At 44.5% G+C, this 21,061-nt stretch overlaps 1 protein-coding gene across 2 annotated transcripts in view; it reads right to left on the reverse strand.

Moving 5' to 3' along the window:
* Positions 1 to 21,061, reverse strand: part of MYO1B (myosin IB) — a 376,700-nt gene that overhangs the window by 178,387 nt on the left and 177,252 nt on the right. For both annotated transcript variants that reach the window (XM_075829974.1, XM_075829973.1), the window contains exon 14: positions 1,269 to 1,373. In XM_075829974.1, coding sequence (XP_075686089.1) covers positions 1,269 to 1,373 — 105 coding nt within the window. The remainder of the gene's footprint in view (positions 1 to 1,268; positions 1,374 to 21,061) is intronic.

A 21,061-nucleotide genomic window follows, 5' to 3' on the forward strand; every position in this document is an offset into this window, starting at 1 on the left:
AAATGCTACGATTCCGCCGCAAAAGAAGAGTTTAAAAAAAAAAAATGCTTTATTTAAAATTATTAAAAAACCTTATACTTACCCCTGGCTGTTGTTATAGCGATGGGATCCTCTGCTCTGAGTACAGCCCAGCTTCCTGGGATGACATTTCATCCCATGTGACTGCTGCAGCCAAAGGCTACAGCGGTCACATGGACTACAGCGTCATCCCAGGATTCCGGCCTTTACTCAGAGCAGAGGGACGCGTCGCTATGACAATGCCCGGGTGGTAAGTATAAACTTTTGTTTTCCTGCAGTATTTCCGCAGTGGACATTCCGCCCGAAAAACTGCACCACAATTTGGTGCGCTATTTCATCTGGCATTCCCTGTGTTTTCCAGGACGGAAACACGCTGTCATTTTACGCCACGTATCTGCCCTGTGTGTCCCTACTCTTAGAGATATGCTTTACAGCAGCCACATGGACCATAATAAAAAATACTCTCGAGCGGACCCATTGACTTTTATGGCAGAGCTCTGTGACGTGTGGAGAGGTCATTGTGCAGGAAGGGATAGAGGACAGTTGTGTCCATCACCTAATGTCAATGGTGGATCCTGTGTTATCTATATAAAGGCGTTACCGGTCATTGTAATCCTGCCTGAGATGATAATGAGAGGACTGTTAAAAATATCACAACATTTTTATTTAATTTTTTTAAATAGGTTTAACATAAAAACCACATTAGGTCATTTTCTGATGACACATTACCTTTACATTTTGAATTTCTATTCTTTAAAATAATGCATAACTTTTTTGCATATATATTATAAAAATTACTCTGATTAAATACATAGAAATCCTATATATACCCTTACTAGAGCACATGTGTCTCCAAACTAAAACTTGACAATGGGCCGTATATAACACATGTAAAGTGTCTCAATGTTTATAGTGATGCTTGTCCCTTTTTCTCTTTAGCTGCTGTATTGCTTCCCCTGCGGCTAGAGTTTCACAAAACTACCATCTGGGCAGGGCACCCCCCCCCCCTACTGAATTGGGCTGTCCCAGCTGTGCCATTGCAGCAAATTTTGCGATGCGCTCATTTCATCTCACACAGTGAGGCAACGCAATTTATTTCTATGGGCTACAAGAGCGTAATCTGACTGCAGCCAAATCTAAGGCGTTCAGCTATGGTTATCTATGAAGTGATGCAGTGCCATACACATAAAATATATTTTTTCATGTTCAACATATGGCATTATATAGGAAATGTTAATAATCCACATTACCTCACGTATATATTCCTCCTGTTCCTCCTTAAGGGTCAATTCAATGAAGATCTGTTGCAGCTTTTCATTGCAGTAGTTGATGATAAACTGCTCAAAACTGTTCTCCTGAAAATAAATAATGAAAGCTTATTCCACCAAAACTCCACTCATTAGTCAATATCAACATGAAGCAGGGATCCATAGTATTATATTTATTGTCTTGTACCCAAACTTGTCTCTGACGGGTCAGAAGTCCTGATTTTTAAAAGTAATTTAGATTCTGAAAACTCTAAATTATACTGCGTTAATCTCACAGAGGGCATCAAAAACACAAGTGTACTAAATTCACAAGCGTGAAGATGCTTCTTCCATTTTGCAAATATGTCAACAGCCAAAAAGTTATTATAAGAATCTATAATGATGACTAAACAAGCAATCGTATATCCAATATGGAATTATCTGTAAATTATAAGGAACAATTAACCCACGGCATAACAAAGCCATATATAAAACACACAAGCCTGGAAAACATCTACCACAAATGCTTCAAACATCAGCAAACAGAAGTTATATTTGGGATGCACAAGTCATATTGCGCACACTAAAGCCCACACACTTCATCTTATCACACAAGGCAATTTACTTGACACAAAGCATGCAATGAAATGCTCACTGCAACATGATGGATACTTACTGAATTCTGGAAGGAAAAAAGTGAGAAACCACAGAAAATATTATCAGATCAAAGAAAAACGTATAAATTAGGAATATGCAACCCTGCATATATGAAGCAATGCACACTGTTCACCCCCTCAGATTCCTAAATGGGAGCGGATTAAGGTAAGAGTTATGGAGGATTTATATAGCCAGCCAATTATCTCATATGACAAGGTGGGGCTCGGATAAACGTGTGAGAGTCCAAACATTACTAATTTCCCCATTTTGCACTTACTACCCCCACCCTCTATCTCCTGTTCTTTGGATTACAACATACTGGTAGACACCTACAGAATTATCTGCCCCTATGTCAGGCCTTGCGGTTTGGCATGTGACTCAGCGTCTCTTACTGGAGACACACTACTCTGTGGCACTGTAAAGCCTTCCCGAAGCTTTTGCAACTTTCCTTTGAAATTACCTGGGGTAAGAATAGGATTTGGTATATATCCCACCTCTACTTTGATACTGGCCTTAAACCCTGTCTGGAACTATAGGAAGAGTTTACTCTTCCCTCTTCCCAGATATTCTCATACCTACGGGTTATGGGCCAGGGGGTATATCTTATTAAGGTTCTTTCTTCCTAATTTTCTTGCTCTCCCCTCCCACCAGTCATATACTCTCCAGTTTTTACAATCCCCTCTCCTGAAAATCCAAGGATTCTGCACTCCTACCGCTCAAAACAAAATAGGAGGCAGATTTAGGCGCTTTGATTGAGGAAGACTGGGTTAGAGCCAGTTACATTTTGCATAGGGCATAGAACAGCACCACTAGACTCCACAGATTATGCCCTAAGTGTAGACTTATACATGGTAAATTCTATCATTTGTTGTGTTCATGCCCACAAGTGGCCGGGTTTTGGGACCAGGTTGTTACATTTCTCAAGGATTGTCTTTTCCTCCCTGACCCCGAAAAACATGTGATTTCAGATATAGATATACCTTTCTAGTTGGAGATAGAACAGATTATATTTTCAATTTGGTTTTATTTGAGTCCTTTTTACAATTGAGGTAGGTTTATACATTTTTCCTGCATTGTTGTGCATTCATTGTATCATTTGATCATTTGATTTTTTTTGTTCTGTATTATATTACGGACATTTAGTCTTTGTACTTTTTAAAATCTGTGTGTACTGAATACATAATAAAGATTTATTTTGCCATCTTTTGGTGTGCGCTATTTGTATATGTGCTCTTTTCCTTTCTTCTCACATTCTTAGGTAGTTCTGACATAACCTAGCAGTATGTTTTGGATCATTGTCTCGCTGTAACATGAACCCCTGACCAAGTAGGTGTACACCAGAGGGTATTGCATGGCGCATCATAATGCTGTGGTAGCCCTTTTTGTCCAGTGTGCCAGTAACACTGCAAGTTGCCAACTCTGGATCCAGCAAAGAGCCCCAGGCCATCGCGCTTCCTCCTCCATGTTTGGCAGTTTGTGTCGCACACTGATGAAGCATCCTTTCACGTAATCGACGACGTACAAAAAAAACCTGCGTGATGTGCCAAAGATGTTACCTTTTGATTCATCAGTCCATAAGACCTTCTTCCAATCTTTAGTAGTTCACTAGAGGTGCTGCTTGGCCCAGTCAAGTCCTTTTTTTTTTGCAATCTTTAGCAGTGGCTTTCTTACGGATACGCGACCTGTCAAACCTGCAGATAGAATCTTCTTTTCACAGTTGAAATGGAAACTTGCTTATTTGCTGCATTAAGCAGTGTTGAAGATTTTGTGCTGAGTGGAGTCGATCACGCAAACTGTTGAAACTCTAAAAAACTTGTCATCTGATTATGTAGTGGCCTTTGGTCTGCCAGACCTCTTCCTGTCAGAGTTTCCACTGGTTTCCAAATGTGTTTTGATGGTCTAGGAAACTGTACCGACTGCCATCTTGACTATCTTGACAATTTGTCTGCAGGCCAGACCTACACTTCTAAGGCTTACAATTGTCTGTCTGTCTTCATTTCTTAATTGCCTTTTTCTTGCTATTATGATAGCAATGTGCTCACTGGCGTAGCTATAGGGGTCGCAGCGGTCGCAATTGCGACCGGGCCCCGAAGCCAGGGGGGCCCACGGCCCCCCGCACCATATCAATAAAAAGTTACTATAGTAACTCGGGCCGCGGGCCCCTGTTACTATAGTAACATACTTTACTTACCTTCCTGGTTCCGGATAGCAGCGGAGGTCCTGACGTCAGGCGCTGTGCGCAGCGCATGACGTCACAGCGCTATGCCGCCGCGCACAGCATGGAGACTACAGAACTCCCGCCGCGGCCGAATAGGAAGGTAAGCTTAGCCCTGACTGGCGGGGACCGACTCCCGGGACCCGCCAATCAGCTGTTTTGAAGGGGCCGCAGCACTCGTACGAGAGCTGCTCCCCTTCATTCCTGTCACTTCATTCCGGTCACACTGTGAATCGGTGTCGGCGATTCACAGTGTGAGCGAGTAGTGAAATGAAGGGGAAGCAGCTCTCGTACGAGTGCTGCGGCCCCTTCAAAACAGCTGATTTGCGGGTCCCGAGAGACACATCAGCTATTGATGGCCTATCCTGTGGATAGGCCATCAATGTTTAGGGACTGCACAACCCCTAAGCCTACGATGTAGCAGGCTTAGGGGGCCCATGAGACAGGATCACAGATTGTGTGATCCTGTCTGCTGGGCCCTGTATCTAAGCCAATCACATGGTAGGCTTAGATACATGGCCTATGCGTGATCCTGTGTGCTAGGCCCTGTATCTAAGCCAATCACATGGTAGGCTTAGATACATGGCCCATGTGTGATCCTGTATCTAAGCCAATCACATGGTAGGCTTAGATACATGGCCCATGTGTGATCCTGTCTGGTGGGCCCTGTATATAAGCCTACCACACTGTAGGTTTAGATACAGGGCCCCAGCACACAGTAATCTTATACTGTATAAGATTACTGTGTGCTGGACCCTGTATCTAAGCCTACGTTGTGGTAGGCTTAGATACATGGTCCCACAGACAGTATCACACATGGGCCCTGTATCTAAGCCTAACACATGTTACTAATCATTTTTTGTGTGTTTTCTTACAGGTTCGGTCGTTGGACTACGTCGGATTCCAGGACTACTTCGATGACAGCTTTTTTTTTATTATCAATAAAATGGTTAATGAGGGCTGTGTGGGTTTTTTTTATTTCAATAACATATTTTTTCTATGTCTTTGTGTTTTTTTTTTAAACTATATTACTACCGCCTTAGTAATGGCCGCCGGCTGATTGACAGCATCCATTGCTAAGGCGGGGCTTAGTGTTAGCCGGTGCAGAGGCTACACTAACCCCCTTTATTACCCCGGTACCCACCGCCACCAGGGGTGCTGGGAAGAGCCGGGTACGATCCAGTACCTGACCATCTGTAGTGATGGTCGGCCACTGGGGTGGCCGCAGGCTGGTATTATCAGGAGGGGAAAGGCCAAAAACAGTGGCCCTTCCCATCCTGGTGATGCTGCCTGCTGCTGCTTTATTGTATCTGGCTGGTTATGAAAAATGGGGGGGACCCCACGTCATTTAAAAAAAAATTGGAAAGAACGATGTGGGGTCCCCCCCCCAATTTTCATAACCAGCCAGATGCAACACAGCAGCAGCAGGCAGCATTACAAGGGTGGGAAGGGCCACTGTTTATGGCCTTCCCCAGCCTAATACCACCAGCCTGCGGCCACCCCGGTGCCTGCCCGTCACTACAGATGGTCGGGTACTGGTTCGTACCCGGCTCTTCCCAGTACCCCTGGTGGCGGTGGATACCGGGGTAATAATGGGGGTTAGTGTAGCCTCTGCACCGGCTAACATTAAGCCTCGCCTTAGTAATGGAGTTTGTCAATCAGCCAGCGGCCATTACTAAGGCGGTGATAATAAAGTTTAAAAAGATACAAGCACATAGAAAAAATATTTTATTGAAATAAAAAAACAACACAACCCTCATTAACCATTTTATTGAGAATAAAAAAAAAACGCCGTCATTGAAGTCCTCGAATCCGAAGTCCAACAACCGAACCTGTAAAAAAAACACGAACACAAAAATAATCAGTAACACAAAGAAGCAAAATTATTATTCTTACCTATCCTGGGTCCAGCGCTGGAGCCGCAATGTCAGCGAGCTGGGCCCTGTATCTAATCCTATCATGTGTGATACTGTCTGCTGAGCTGTGTATCTAATCCTATCATGTGTGATACTGTCTGCTGAGCTGTGTATCTAATCCAATCATGTGTGATACGGTCTGCTGGGCCCTGTATCTAATCGTATCTTGTGTGATACTGTCTGCTGAGCTGTGTATCTAATCCTATCATGTGTGATACTGTCTGCTGAGCCACTGTATCTAATCCTATCATGTGTGATACTGCCTTCTGAGCCACTGTATCTAATCCTATCATGTGTGATACTGCCTTCTGAGCCACTGTATCTAATCCTATCATGTGTGGTACTGTCTGCTGAGCCACTGTATCTAATCCTATCATGTGTGATACTGTCTGCTGAGCTGTGTATCTAATCCTATCATGTGTGATACTGTCTGCTCAGCCACTGTATCTAATCCTATCATGTGTGATACTGTCTGCTGGGCCACTGTATCTAATCCTATCATGTGTGATACTGCCTTCTGAGCCACTGTATCTAATCCTATCATGTGTGATACTGTCTGCTGGGCCCTATATCTAATCCTATCATGTGTGATACTGTCTGCTGAGCCACTGTATCTAATCCTATCCATAGTTTATAGGGTCGTAGTGCTATAGATATGCTATGCTGTCTCATATACACACATTTTTTTGCGCGGACACATATGTATTGGGGCTATTTCCCCTGACATTTTAAGCCCTGAGGGTATGTTCACACGGCAGCGTCCGTTACGGCTGAAATTACGGTGCTGTTTTCAGGAGAAAACAGCACCGTAATTTCAGCCGTAATGGCATGTGCAGGCGTCTTTCGCTGCGTCCATTACGGACGTAATTAGAGCTGTTTTTCTATGGAGTCCATGGAAAACGGCTCCATTTACGTCTGAAGAAGTGACAGGCACTTCTTTGACGCGGGCGTTTTTTTACGCGCCACCTTTTGACAGCGGCGCGTAAAAAAAATGACCGTCGGCACAGAACATCGTAAGACCCATTCAAATGAATGGGCAGATGTTTCGCAACGCTTTTGAGCCGCATTTTCGGACGTAATTCAATGCTAAAACGCCCGAATTACGTCCGTAAATAGGGTGTGTGAACCCAGCCTCAGTGACGCCCCGGCTGCTAGTGCTGCATTGTTGGGTCACTTAGGAGACCCAGCGATGCAGCTGAAGGCTGCGGACCGTCGGCCATGAGAAGTTTGCGGGGGGGGGGGGCCCAGTAAGAATTCTTGCATCGGGGCCCATGAGCCTTTAGCTACGCCCCTGAATGTGCTCTGTCCTAAAGAGCAAAAAACTGTCTAAATCCTGCCCTACAGGGTGTTGTAATGTAGTCTGTTCCAATACTGGTTATAAAGAATCAGAGGGTTTGAAATTATTCTCCTAAAGTTGAGACACCTGTAGGAATATTTTGCATCCAACTTCAAACCATAATTGGCTTTGTGCTGCAGAGCAGCTGTCCTTGAGGTTTTCCCAGAAAAAAAGCCCTTTGGTTAAAGAGGCTCTATCACCAGTTCTTTAATTTAGGGATGTCACGATACTAGAATTTGGACTTCGCTACCGATACTTTGTGTAGTATTGCGATTTCGATACCAATTCAATACTTTGCCAACAGTAATTAAAAAAAAAAAAAGTTCTTCCGTTTTCTGATGTGAGGCGTTTGGTGTGATGATTAATTTAATCCTCCACGTGCCTCACATTAATAGTAATTAACCCCATCATGTGTCTCAGTCATAATGGATTAATATGTAAGGTACATGATGGGGTTAATTACTATTAATGTGAGGCACATGGAGGTTAAGTTCATCACACCTCGTGCCTCACAATAAGTGATAGAAAGCAATTTTAATTTTATTTTTTTACAGCGTACACATAATAAATTATGCAAAAAAATTGTTGCGCAGGTTATTATGGCCGTGCCAATACTGAATGTGTATATTTTATGTATTGAGACTTATTTTAATGTTTATTGTAAAAAAGGTGTATGTGTATTTTTTAAAATGTAACATTACTTTATGTTTTTACTTTATTTTTTAAACTTTAATGTACTGCCATATATCTATATTACAATACATTAGCCTGTGTACTGATAGGTATGTACTAACAACTGCCTGTGTACTAAGTATGCCCAAATAACAGGAAATATGGTAGGACAGCCCTGGGGTCCTTCAATGGACCCTGGGCTGTCTGCCCATATATGGTATGTCCCTCAATCGCGTCACAGGAATTCCCTGTGACTCGATCCAAGGGGCATCCCCCCTTCTCATTTTCCCCTGAATGCTGCAGTCTGCTTTGATCACAGCATTTAGGGGGAATAACGGCGGAGATGAGAGGTTTCTCTTATCTCCGCCAGCGGGACTGCGGTTGTGTAATACAGCCATTGCTCCGCTCCTGACAACAAGTGTGCGCGCGGTCAGCATGAGGAGATGCGGCCGGCGCTGCACTAATGAGAGGCTGTTCAGGCACTGAAGACAGAACATGGGTGTTTTGCAGTGCGCCCGCCATGTTCTGTTTTCAGTGTCGCCGCTCATTAGTGCAGCGCTGGCCGCATCACATCATCCTGACCCCGCGCACTTGTCAGGACTCAGGAGCGGGGTAATGGTTGTATTACACAGCCGCGACCCCGCTCTCAAACATTCATGTGTTACAATGCTAAGCTATGCGGCTGCGCAGCTAATTATCGAAATACATGAAATAACGGTATCGAACCATTTGGGGATGCAGAGTATCGAAACAGTATCGAAGTTTCGATGCATCGTGCATCCCTACTTTAATTCTTTATCTCCTAACTAATCAAATAGGCGCTTTGATACTGATAACTACAGTGTGATTTGTTTTAAAAAAAGGTTCATTATTTTAAAAGTTATGTTCATTTTTATACATATGCTAGTTTGGCTCGAATAGCCAAATAGAAGGCTACATATTGTTTCCGTAACTCCCATAGTAGTGAATGGCAGTTATGGAAGCAGCGTAGAATGCGAGCTACGCTGTTTCTGTAACTACCATTCAGTTCTATGGGACTTACGAAAACAGAATAGCTCAGCGAGTTACGCTGTTTCCGTAACTCACGACCATGTAAACAGGAAGTGGCCGGGAGTCAGTGTGAGCACAAAAAGCAAGAGGTTTAGGAGGCCCCGTTTCTAGAGATAGGTGCAGGTCCCAGGGGTGGGACCCGCATCTATTTGACATTTATGACATATCCTGTGAATGCATCATAAATGTCCCTCATGGGAAAACCCCTTTCACTCATCCATAATGACCAAGGACTGATGTATCTGGTCTTATTACAAAAGGTTAAAGATGTTCTGCTTTTGGCCATGGTAACAAGAGATCATGTCTTTGTTCAGCATATCCTGATCATCTCCAATTTCAATGCAAAGCTGTGCATTGCATGATGTCACCCTTAAACATCTGTGCTACTTAAAAGCGGTGTAATGGGATTTTCCCATGAGGGAAAGGAAACCGCAGAGACTCTACAGTCATCTCCACAACAATGCCAATTACCTCGAGGCTCTACATAAATCTATATATAGAAAACTCACATTAAAGGTGTTCAGGAGCAAGCTGCATCCAAGACTCTGGACAGGTCGCTAATTAAAAGCACAAATTTAGATCGTAGGTAATAGATAAACCTAGACTCCACTATGAATATATTCTAGCAGCTTGCATTTTGCCTATGCACAAAAGACACATTTTTATAAAGTAAGTGATTCTGATACTAGCTAATAGAGAACTGCTGTACATGAAATACCCCAATATGCAAGTGGAGGTTCACCTTAGAGTAGGGGTCTCAAACTCGGCAGGGTAAGTGGGCCGCATATAGATAAAATGGGAAGTTGACGGGCCGCATAACTTTCAAATTTGATACAACACAAAATGATTGTTAATAAATTTGAACTACTATAACACTACTAAAGATTGGGCAGCCCCTTTTTAGATAGCGCCGCAGTGCCCTCTGTGGATGCGGCCGCAGTGCCCTATGGACAGCGATGTCAGGGAATTCCACAGAGTCCCGGAGCAGAGCCGATACTAGCGCTCTGCACGGGACTCCGGCTCTGGGGAAGCCCCAGACATCGCTGTTCATATGTGGACAGCGCTGTCAGGGAATTCCAGAGTCTAGCGGCTCTGTGTCCCGTGGGCCGCAGATGACAGCCCCAGGGGCCGCATGTGGCCCGCGTGCTTGAGACCCCTGCCTTAGAGGCACCAAAAGTGAACCCACACTATAAGGGAAGACTGCGGGGGAAAATAAATAAAAAAAATCAGATTTTCATTATATTTAAAAAGGGTTTCCCTAGTGCAGAGCTTGAGGGGGAGGTGCATGACACATGGATGGTCCCTTTGGTGTGCTTTGAATCCCTGTATCATCCACCACTAGCTCAGGCTCTGCACTAGACATAACCGTGTACCACTTCAAAGCAACTTTTCATAACGTTACATTTTATAGACAAATATATACACTACCGTTCAAAAGTTTAGGGTCACTTAGAAATTTCCTTATTTTTGAAAGAAAAGCACAGTTTTTTTCAATGAAGATAACATTAAATTAATCAGAAATACACTCTATACATTGTTAATGTGCTAAATGACTATTCTAGCTGCAAACGTCTGGTTTTTAATGCAATATCTACATAGGTGTATAGAGGCCCATTTCCAGCAACCATCACTCCAGTGTCCTAATGGTACAGTGTGTTAGAAGGCTAATGGATGATTAGAAAACACTTGAAAACCCTTGTGCAATTATGTTAGCACCGCTGTAAACAGTTTTGCTGTTTAGAGGAGCTATAAAACTGACCTTCCTTTGAGCTAGTTGAGAATCTGGAGCATTACATTTGTGGGTTCAATTAAACTCTCAAAATGGCTAGAAAAAGAGAGCTTTCATGTGAAACTCGACAGTCTATTCTTGTTCTTAGAAATGAAAGCTATTCCATGCGAGAAATTGCCAAGAAACTGAAGATTTCCTACAACGGTGTGTACTACTCCCTTCAGAGGACAGCACACACAGGCTCTAACCAGAGTAGAAAGAGAAGTGGGAGGCCCCGCTGCAAAACTGAGCAACAAGACAAGTACATTACAGTTTCTAGTTTGAGAAATAGACGCCTCACAGGTCCTCAACTGGCAGCTTCATTAAATAGTACCCGCAAAACGCCAGTGTCAACGTCTACAGTGAAGAGGCGACTCCGGGATGCTGGCCTTCAGGGCAGAGTGGCAAAGAAAAAGCCATATCTGAGACTGGCTAATAAAAGGAAAAGATTAATATGGGCAAAAACACACAGACATTGGACAGAGGAAGATTGGAAAAAAGTGTTATGGACAGACGAATCGAAGTTTGAGGTGTTTGGATCACACAGAAGAACATTTGTGAGACGCAGAACAACTGAAAAGATGCTGGAAGAGTGCCTGACGCCATCTGTCAAGCATGGTGGAGGTAATGTGATGGTCTGGGGTTGCTTTGGTGCTGGTAAAGTGGGAGATTTGTACAAGGTAAAAGGGATTTTGAATAAGTAAGGCTATCACCCCATTTTGCAACGCCATGCCATACCCTGTGGACAATGCTTGATTGGAGCCAATTTCATCCTACAACAGGACAATGACCCAAAGCACACCTCCAAATTATGCAAGAACTATTTAGGGAAGAAGCAGGCAGCTGGTATTCTATCTGTAATGGAGTGGCCAGCGCAGTCACCAGATCTCAACCCCATAGAGCTGTTGTGGGAGCAGCTTGACCGTATGGTACGCAAGAAGTGCCCATCAAGCCAATCCAACTTGTGGGAGGGCCTTCTGGAAGCATGGGGTGAAATTTCTCACGATTACCTCAGCAAATTAACAGATAGAATGCCAAAGGTCTATAATGCTATAATTGCTGCAAATAGAGCATTCTTTGACGAATGCAAAGTTTGAAGGAGAAAATTATTTCAAATAAAAATCATTATTTCTAACCTTGTCAATGTCTTGACTATATTTTCTAGTCATTTTGCAACTCATTTGATAAATATAAGTGTGAGTTTTCATGGAAAAACACAAAATTGTCTGGGTGACCCCAAACATTTGAACGGTAGCGTATATATATATATATATATATATATATATATATATATATATATATAAAATTGTATATGCGCATGTGTAACTGTATGAAGAATGTCTACATATCGTTATATTAGGTTTGGTAACTGAAAATAGTGTAAAAATAATAAAGTCTACAGACATTAATAAATCAGAATGCTTTAATTAAAAGGCAAGCCAAAAAGGAAGCCAGCAGTGGAAAAAAAAATTGTTGAAAAATAATCGTCGAAGCTCCACTTGCTAACCAAAGCAATTGTGGGAAAATTAGAAAGATATGTGAAATATCCAAGGCCCTGCCCTACCCAGCCTTGCACAGCTTATTTCCATGATGTGCTGCTGGTTCTTATGTTAGAAACATTTGTTTACAGAGCGGAGAGGGTTTTGCAGCCATCAGGATGGGACAATAGCATGTTTTTTAGAAGTGAAAAAGGCTCTGTTCACATCACACTGGGGCTAACTGTCAGGAGAAAGACGTTGGCCTTCATCGGGTGAATGGGGGCCTATGACTACTTTTGGTGTATGGAAACGTGTTAACATAACGTCATGTGAACATCTCCTAACCATTATCCAGTATCTGCCTTTATTAATAAAACTGGTGTGAGTTTCTTAGAAATGAAGCCACTCCTCAGCTAAGAGACAAGTTAATAATTACATTGAGAAAAATATTTTTCTAGGTTTCTAAATAAAAAGATGGAATGGAAGACTTTGGATCTTTCCATCTTGGCAGTTCTAGCTAGACTGTAACGGATTGTAATATTTGAAAAGATGGAAGCTGTACATACAGATGAACAGCGCTGGAGGTCTTCCTCCAGTATTTTAAACATGCAATTTTATATTAATCTAGAAGATCTCCAGCTATGTATTAATCTAGAGGAATTTTGTATATGTAATATTTCGCGGTAGGGATAGGAAACATGATTACTGATGCCATATACTGAAAGGTCTCTATAATCATCATAATTTGTAAGACTGAGTGGAACCTTGGGCCCACCAGAGAAACTTATTGTGAGGGTCCATTGTCCAGCTATACAGAACATTTGCATGCCCCCTCTTAGTTACATTGCCGTTGTTAACATCATAGCTCCCTCCCAACCGTCCGAGATCCAGCGGGACAGTCCCGGTTTTTCACTGTCGTCCCGGGCGGTCTGAAAGATGTCCCGCCATGCCCGAACCCTCCCTGTCACCAGCCACGCCCCCCGCAACGATGTTATACCTGTCCCTTGAGCTGCCTGCACTCAGCGTGACCACGTCACTGTGATATGTTTTAAAGGGGGTGCAGTGCTCGTACGAGTGCTGCGGCCCCTTCATTTCTACTTGCTCACTGTGAATCGACACAGATGTAGCTGTGATTTACTGGTATTGCAGCATTCTTCTCCTGTTCACTTCAATGGGAGAAGTCTGTAATATTGTGAATCACCGCTACATCCATGTGGACCATTCACAGTGAGGAAGAAGAAATTAAGGGGAAGCAGAACTCGTACGAGCGCTGCACCCCCTTCAAAACAGCTGATCATGGGGGGGGGTCCCGGTAGTCGGACCCCGACCAATCAGCTTTTAGGGACTGGAAAAACTCCTTTAGGGCCTGTTCACATCAGTGTTGCCCTTCCGTTGAGGGGTTCCGTCGGATGTTTCCGTCAGGTTAACCCCTCAACGGAAAGGCAAACCTTAGTTTCCGTTTCCCTCACCATTGATCTCAATGGTGACGGAAACGTTAATGGTTTCCGTTGGTAACCATTGGGAAAGGGTTCTGTTTTGACGGAATCAATAGCGCGGTCGATTCAGATGACCGAAATTCCCCGAAGTGGTCCATGAGAATGAAGCGCTGGTGCACTTACTCGACCATTGCTCCATTCAGTTTTATGGAGCTGCCGGAGACAGAGGTCCTATAGAAATTAATGGAGCGCTGGCCACTTCGGGGGACTGTCGGGCCCCAGTTCTCATTGCTGGGGTCCCCAGTGGTCGGACCCCCAGCGATCACACATTTATCCCCTATCTGGTGGATAGGGGATACATGTGTTTGTGGGAAAACCCCTTTAATTTGTAATATATGATGTTTCAGAAGTTCATTGGTGTCTAGTTTATATTGCAGTGAAGGGGAGAAGACAGAAGACTGCTGGAGGTGAGTATACGTTTTTTTAATTTTTCATATTACTAACTTTATTTTTTTGTTTTGGAGGTTCCGCTGGACCATTTGGACTATTTGTTTTTTTTAAATAAAATGGTGAAAGGGGGTTGTGTGGTGGAGTTTATTTCAATAATAAAATATTTTCTTAAGTTAATACTTTATTGGCGCCTTAGTAATGGCAGTTTTCTGATGGACGTGCATTGCTAAAGCGGGGATTAGTATTAGCCGTTGCAGAGGCTAACACTAACCCCCCCATTATTACCCCGGTACCCACTGCCACCAGGGGTGCTGGGAAGAGACGGGTATGATCCTGTACCCGACCATCTGTAGCGATGGTCGGTCACTGGGGCGGCCGCAGGCTGGTATTATTAGGCTGAGAAGAGCCAAAAATCGTGGCCCTTGTAAAGCTAGGCTGCTGCTGCTTTATTGTATCTGGCTGGTTATAACAATTGGGGGGGGGGGGGGGGGGGATTTTTGTTTTCAAATATTCAATAAATGATTGAAAAAAACGACGTGGGGCTCCACCTCATTTTTTCTAACCTGGCAGATACAATAAAGTAGCAGCAGGTTGGAATTTCCAGGGTGGGAAGGGCCAATGTTTTTTCCCTCTCATGTCTAATTTCTAGCTGATGCATTCATTGTCCTTCTCCATGGGGAAACATTTTTTCCTCTGGCGGATGATTTTTACATTGACAGGTAGCAGAGTTACACGACAGGAAAAACAATTCCCCATCATGTAACTCTGCTACCTGTCAACTGAAAAGTCATCCACCACAGGGTCTCCCTCTTGACTTTTTTCATCCTCAACCTTTTGGTGTGACCTGTAGCTTCTGCTGCTGTGATCATGTCCTACCATTGTACAGTCACTCACAAAATGGCGCTGCACAGTGCTAGACAATTTGAAGACACCCCCTCCTGGCTTGTAGCCTCTAGACTTTTTTTTTGTAAGTCTAGGGATCGGCAGTGAGAATATGCTGTTATTTGAAGGAGGAGCTGTGCATTATTTTATGCGCTTTATGCGGGCGTGTTTCATGGGCGTGGCTTAAAAAACATGCGCTGCTAGTAGTGTCCCTCTTTTTCACACTCAAAAGTTGTGAGGTATGGTTAACATTGTGCACGGTGGTCATATGAAGTCTGATAGATCATTTGTGAATAAACCGATAAAAATATAGTGATTAGCAGTAAGCGAATGTCTCCACAGTTTCAAATTAAGTTGTCTTCTGCGGGATCTTTGTGGCCCTTTTAATGTATGGGCCCATTGTGTCAGTACTTTGGCCTGCTGGAGGATCCTCTGGTACTCTGGTGGGCCAGTTCCACCCTGCATATTGTAATTGCATCTAATTAAACAAATATAACAAACCAAGAGGTTTAATAATCCAATTTGCATATAGTTGGTACTATTTGGAATGTAGGACCCTGGTTTTCTATCACTCTGTTCTCATCTCCCTTGCTCAGCACAGCTAAAGAATGTATTCTGCTGACATAGCCTTCTGCCTCCACTTCACCCCACACACATTCATTTTAGCAAGTACTGTATGCACACACAGCAAGTTGAAGCAGGACTCCAGACCCCAGGCACATTGCCTTAGTAAAGGGAAATGGCTGCTGTAAAGGAAGAGACTGATAATTGCAGGACAAGATGAAAGCATTCTCACCACAAAGTATATTGTGAAATCTTTTAAAGAGCCTCCATTGCCAGAATAAGCAATAGCAGGTGCATAACTAGGAAAGACTGGGCCGCATAGCAAATTTTTGACTGGGCCTCCCCTATATATACACTAGTCCTTCTCAATGAATTAGAATATCAAAGAGTTAATTTATTTCAGTAATTCAATTCAAAAAGTGAAACTCATATTATATAGATTCATTACACACAGAGTGATATATTTACAACAGGGGTGGAACTACCGCAGTAGCAGCCGCTAAGGGGCCCGTAGTGTCAGAGGGGCCCGAGCCGGCTAGCACACTATGTCCTGACATCAGCACCCTGACGTATGTAGCAGAGGCGTGGAGTTTGAAGGGAGCTGGAAGCCACTGACTTTCAGGTAAATACAAGTGAATAGTGGCTGTGCAGCATTCCTTAGATTTTGTGCAGCACATCCTCCGTAGTCCTTGAACGATCTCCTCCCCTCTCTGCACTGTGTACAGCAACTGCCGAAGCTTCCTCCAGCGGTCGGGTCGGAGAAGACAGAAGAGGCAGGCTCACGAGTCACAGCAGTATTAGATAAACAGCATGTGAGGAAACTTTGCCTTTTCTGTGCTGTCCCTCTCCTCCGTGATTTGTGCAGGTGGTTATCAGCTGCTTTTTTTTTTCTTTTTTACCTATGCTCCTATTCACGGGTGTCCTGGGGTGGGGGAAGTGTAAAAGGATCCCATCTGCGAACCTGGACTGCCTACATGGCAGATCTTTTATAAAAGGTTAGGTCATATATGAGTCTGTAGAAGTGCTCAAGTATTTGTGTGTATATGTATGTATGTATGCATGTGTGTGCGTGCGTGCGCGTGTGCGTGTGTGTGTATATGTATATACAGTGAAGGAAATAAGTATTTGATCCCTTGCTGATTTTGTAAGTTTGCCCACTGTCAAAGTCATGAACAGTCTAGAATTTTTAGGCTAGATTAATTTTACTAGTGAGAGATAGATTATATAAAAAAAAAAAAAAAAAAGAAAATCACATAGTAAAAATTATATATATTTATTTGCATTGTGCACAGAGAAATAAGTAGTTGATCCCCTACCAACCATTAAGAGTTCAGCCTCCTCCAGACCAGTTACACGCTCCAAATCAACTTGGTGCCTGCATTAAAGACAGCTGTCTTAAATCATCACCTGTATAACAGACTCCTGTCCACAGACTCAATTAATCAGTCTGACTCTAACCTCTACAACATGGGCAAGACCAAAGAGCTTTCTAAGGATGTCAGGGACAAGATCATAGACCTGCACAAGGCTGGAATGGGCTACAAAACCATAAGTAAGATGCTGGGTGAGAAGGAGACAACTGTTGGTGCAATAGTAAGAAACTGGAAGACATACAAAATGACTGTCAATCGACCTCGATCTGGGGCTCCATGCAAAATCTCACCTCGTGGGGTATCCTTGATTCTGAGGAAGGTGAGAGCTCAGCCGAAAACTACACTGGGGGAACTTGTTAATGATCTCAAGGCAGCTGGGACCACAGTCACCAAGAAAACCATTGGTAACACATTACGCCGTAATGGATTAAAATCCTGCAGTGCCCGCAAGGTCCCCCTGCTCAAGAAGGCACATGTACAGGCCCGTCTGAAGTTTGCAAATGAACATCTGGATGATTCTGAGAGTGATTGGGAGAAGGTGGTGTGGTCAGATGAGACTAAAATTGAGCTCTTTGACATTAACTCAACTCGCCGTGTTTGGAGGAAGAGAAATGCTGCCTATGACCCAAAGAACACCGTCCCCACTGTCAAGCATGGAGGTGGAAACATTATGTTTTGGGGATGTTTCTCTGCTAAGGCACAGGACTACTTCACCGCATCAATGGGAGAATGGATGGAGCCATGTACCGTCAAATCCTGAGTGACAAACCTCCTTCCCTCCACCAGGACATTAAAAATGGCTCATGGCTGGGTCTTCCAGCAGGACAATGACCCGATACATACAGCCAAGGCAACAACGGAGTGGCTCAAAAAGAAGCACATTAAGGTCATGGAGTGGCCTAGCCGGTCTCCAGACCTTAATCCCATCGAAAACTTATGGAGGGAGCTGAAGATCTGAGTTGCCAAGCGACAGCCTCGAAATCTTAATGATTTACAGATGATCTGCAAAGAGGAGTGAGCCAAAATTCCATCTAACATGTGTGCAAACCTCATCATCGACTACAAAAAACGTCTGACTGCTGTGCTTGCCAACAAGGGTTTTGCCACTAAGTATTAAGTCTTGTTTGCCAAAGGGATCAAATACTATATCTCTCACTGGTAAAATTAACCTAGCCTAAAAATTCGAGACTATTCATGTCTTTGACAGTGGGCAAACTTACAAAGTCAGCAAGGGATCAAATACTTATTTCCTTCACTGTATATGTGTATATATATATCTTTAATGTGTGTGTGTGTGTGTGTGTGTGTGTGTGTGTGTGTGTGTGTGTGTGTGTGTATATATGTGTGTGTATATTTGTTATTTATATATGTATGATTCTGCAATTGTAATGAGAAATGTATATATATATATATATATATATATATATATATATATATATATATATATATATATATATATAAAAATTAATGTACTTTATTTTTTATGTTATTGTATATATATTCCCCAGCCCAAAAAATATTAACGGGTACCTCCAATGTTGCGGTGTTCCTGGCATTCTTTAAATTTAAAATTTTTGGCAGTTCCAGCAGTATTGCTGCAATTATATGATGCTCAATATTGTAGATAAGCTTTAGTGCATCATACGATTGCCTTGTCAACAGTACTGCCCGATCTGCCAGCTGAATCTTCCGTTGTCAGGTATAAACTTCTAGTGGGGGACGAGAACACCAGCAACATTGGAGGTACCCAGTTGCTTAACTACTGCTGTAGCAGCCATAGCGGTTGCTACGGGGCTCGCAGCATGAGGGGGCCCGTGCCACCTGGCCCGACATAACATTATGTGCTGGGCTGCGTGGCATGGGCCCCCTCACCCGGTGGCGTCACTAGCACCAGGCAGCCGGGGGCCTCTGGCGACTGCCACGTTTAATTGTATCTGCGTAATTAGGACGAGGATACAATTCAACACTATTGCAGAGTAGGGACATAGCTCCCTGCAGTGCCGTTTACTAGACTACTAGCCATGTTAGGCCCACAGCCTATAAGGTGCAGGGACAGGATCCCTGTGCAGGCCAGTGTGGTGACGTGATCATTAAGTTGGCCTATGCAAGTGTCCCGTCTCAGGCTGCGGAGGAGTTGAGGATCCATTCGTCGCGGGTACATGGCTGAGCATAAGTTTTTTTTATTTGTTTGGGGTGGCACCAGTGGCGTAACTACCGCTACAGCAGCCGTAGCGGCTGCTACGGGGCCCGCGGCATGAGGCGGCCCGTGTCGCCCGCCGGCACGGGCCCCCACCATGGCCGGAGGCTCCGCTAGCAGCCGCTATGGCTGCTACAGCGAGACGCCACTGAACACTACGGCAGAGCAGGGAGGTATCTCCCTGCTCTGCCATTAAACAAAAGACATGTATCCCCTATCCACAGGACAGGGGATAGAAGTGTGATCGCTGGCAGCGATAGGGAGAACGGGGGACCGAAAGTCCCCAGAAGTTCTACATCACAAACCTCGGACTTCCGGGGTCTGTGTCGGCAGCTCCGTAGAAATGAACGGAGCGCCGGTCGAGCTTGTGCGCATGCGTGACCAGCGCTCCTTTCATTTTTCTTATTCAAAATTTTTATTGAGTTTCAGAACACAAAAGTTACAAAACATAGTGGAGGGGAGACCTCCACACCTTAAATAAAAAACAAACAAGGTCAGTGGACCAAAGCAAAAACAAACAAAACACCAAAGGGAAAATCAATAATGTGCATCACATCTCAACATGCAAAAGAATGGTCGGTGTCCAACAGTAGCATGAGTAATCCTAGAGGCATAACATCAGGAGGTACAGCTAGACCACTTAATTCAAACAGAGAAGTCGAGGCACATTACCCTAGACAGGGGAAGAGAAAGTATAGAGAAAGGCCCCAAGAGAGGGAGGGATAGGAGGGAGGAAGGGAGGGGAGAGGACAAGGGGATCCTGGACTCCAGTTCCGGCGTATTATGAATGAAAATCAGCAACGAGCAAAAGCCATAGTACATTTCACAGGGGCATAGGCCGACTCAGGTGACAGCCGTGAGGTAGGAAGGAGAAGAAAGAAACACTATCCAGGGAGACCATGTAGACGTGTATTTTACCACAGCTGCCGGGGAATGAGCCACCAAGTGTTCCATTCGCTGTATCAAGGCAACTTCCCGAAACCACTCATCTAATGTTGGGGGTATGGCCGTTTTCCACCTGCGCGGGATCACTGATTTTGCCGCCTGAAGGAGATGTCTAGTTAGGGAGCTTTTATAAACGTGTATTGGCATCTGGAACATGAATAAAAGAGCTGCTTCCGGAGAGTTGGGGACAGAGACTGCTCCTTTCATTTTTATTGAGCTGCGCAGACGCCGGAAGTCAGAGGTTAATCATGGAGAACTTGGGGGGGACTTTCGGTCCCCCGTTCTCCCTATCGCTGCCAGCGATCACACATGTATCCCCTATCCTGTTTTGGGGGGTTGGGGACGCTGTATGGCGTTCCCTACAGGGGGGGGCTGTATGCCGTTGCCCAAAGGGGGGGGCTGTATGCCGTTGCCCAAATGGGGGGGGCTGTATGCCGTTGCCCAAAGGGGGGGGCTGTATGCCGTTGCCCAAAGGGGGGGGCTGTATGCCGTTGCCCAAAGGGGTGGGGGGGCTGTATGCCGTTGCCCAAAGGGGCGGGGGGGGGTGCTGTATGCCGTTGCCCAAGGGGGGGGGGGCTGTTGCCGTTGCCCAAAGGAGTGGGGGGCTGTATGGCGTTGCCCAAAGGGGGGGGGGCTGTATGGCGTTGCCCACGGGGGGGGCTGTATGGCGTTGCCCACGGGGGGGCTGTATGGCGTGCCATGCAGACCCCCTGTAGATAGCGCCATGCAGACAACCTGTAGATAGCGCCATGCAGACCCCCTGTCGACAGCGCCATGCAGACCCCCTGTCGACAGCGCCATGCAGACCCCCTGTCGACAGCGCCATGCAGAGCCCCTGTCGACAGCGCCATGCAGAC

This window comes from Rhinoderma darwinii, chromosome 6, assembly GCF_050947455.1.
Source record: "Rhinoderma darwinii isolate aRhiDar2 chromosome 6, aRhiDar2.hap1, whole genome shotgun sequence".
Taxonomy (NCBI): domain Eukaryota; kingdom Metazoa; phylum Chordata; class Amphibia; order Anura; family Rhinodermatidae; genus Rhinoderma; species Rhinoderma darwinii.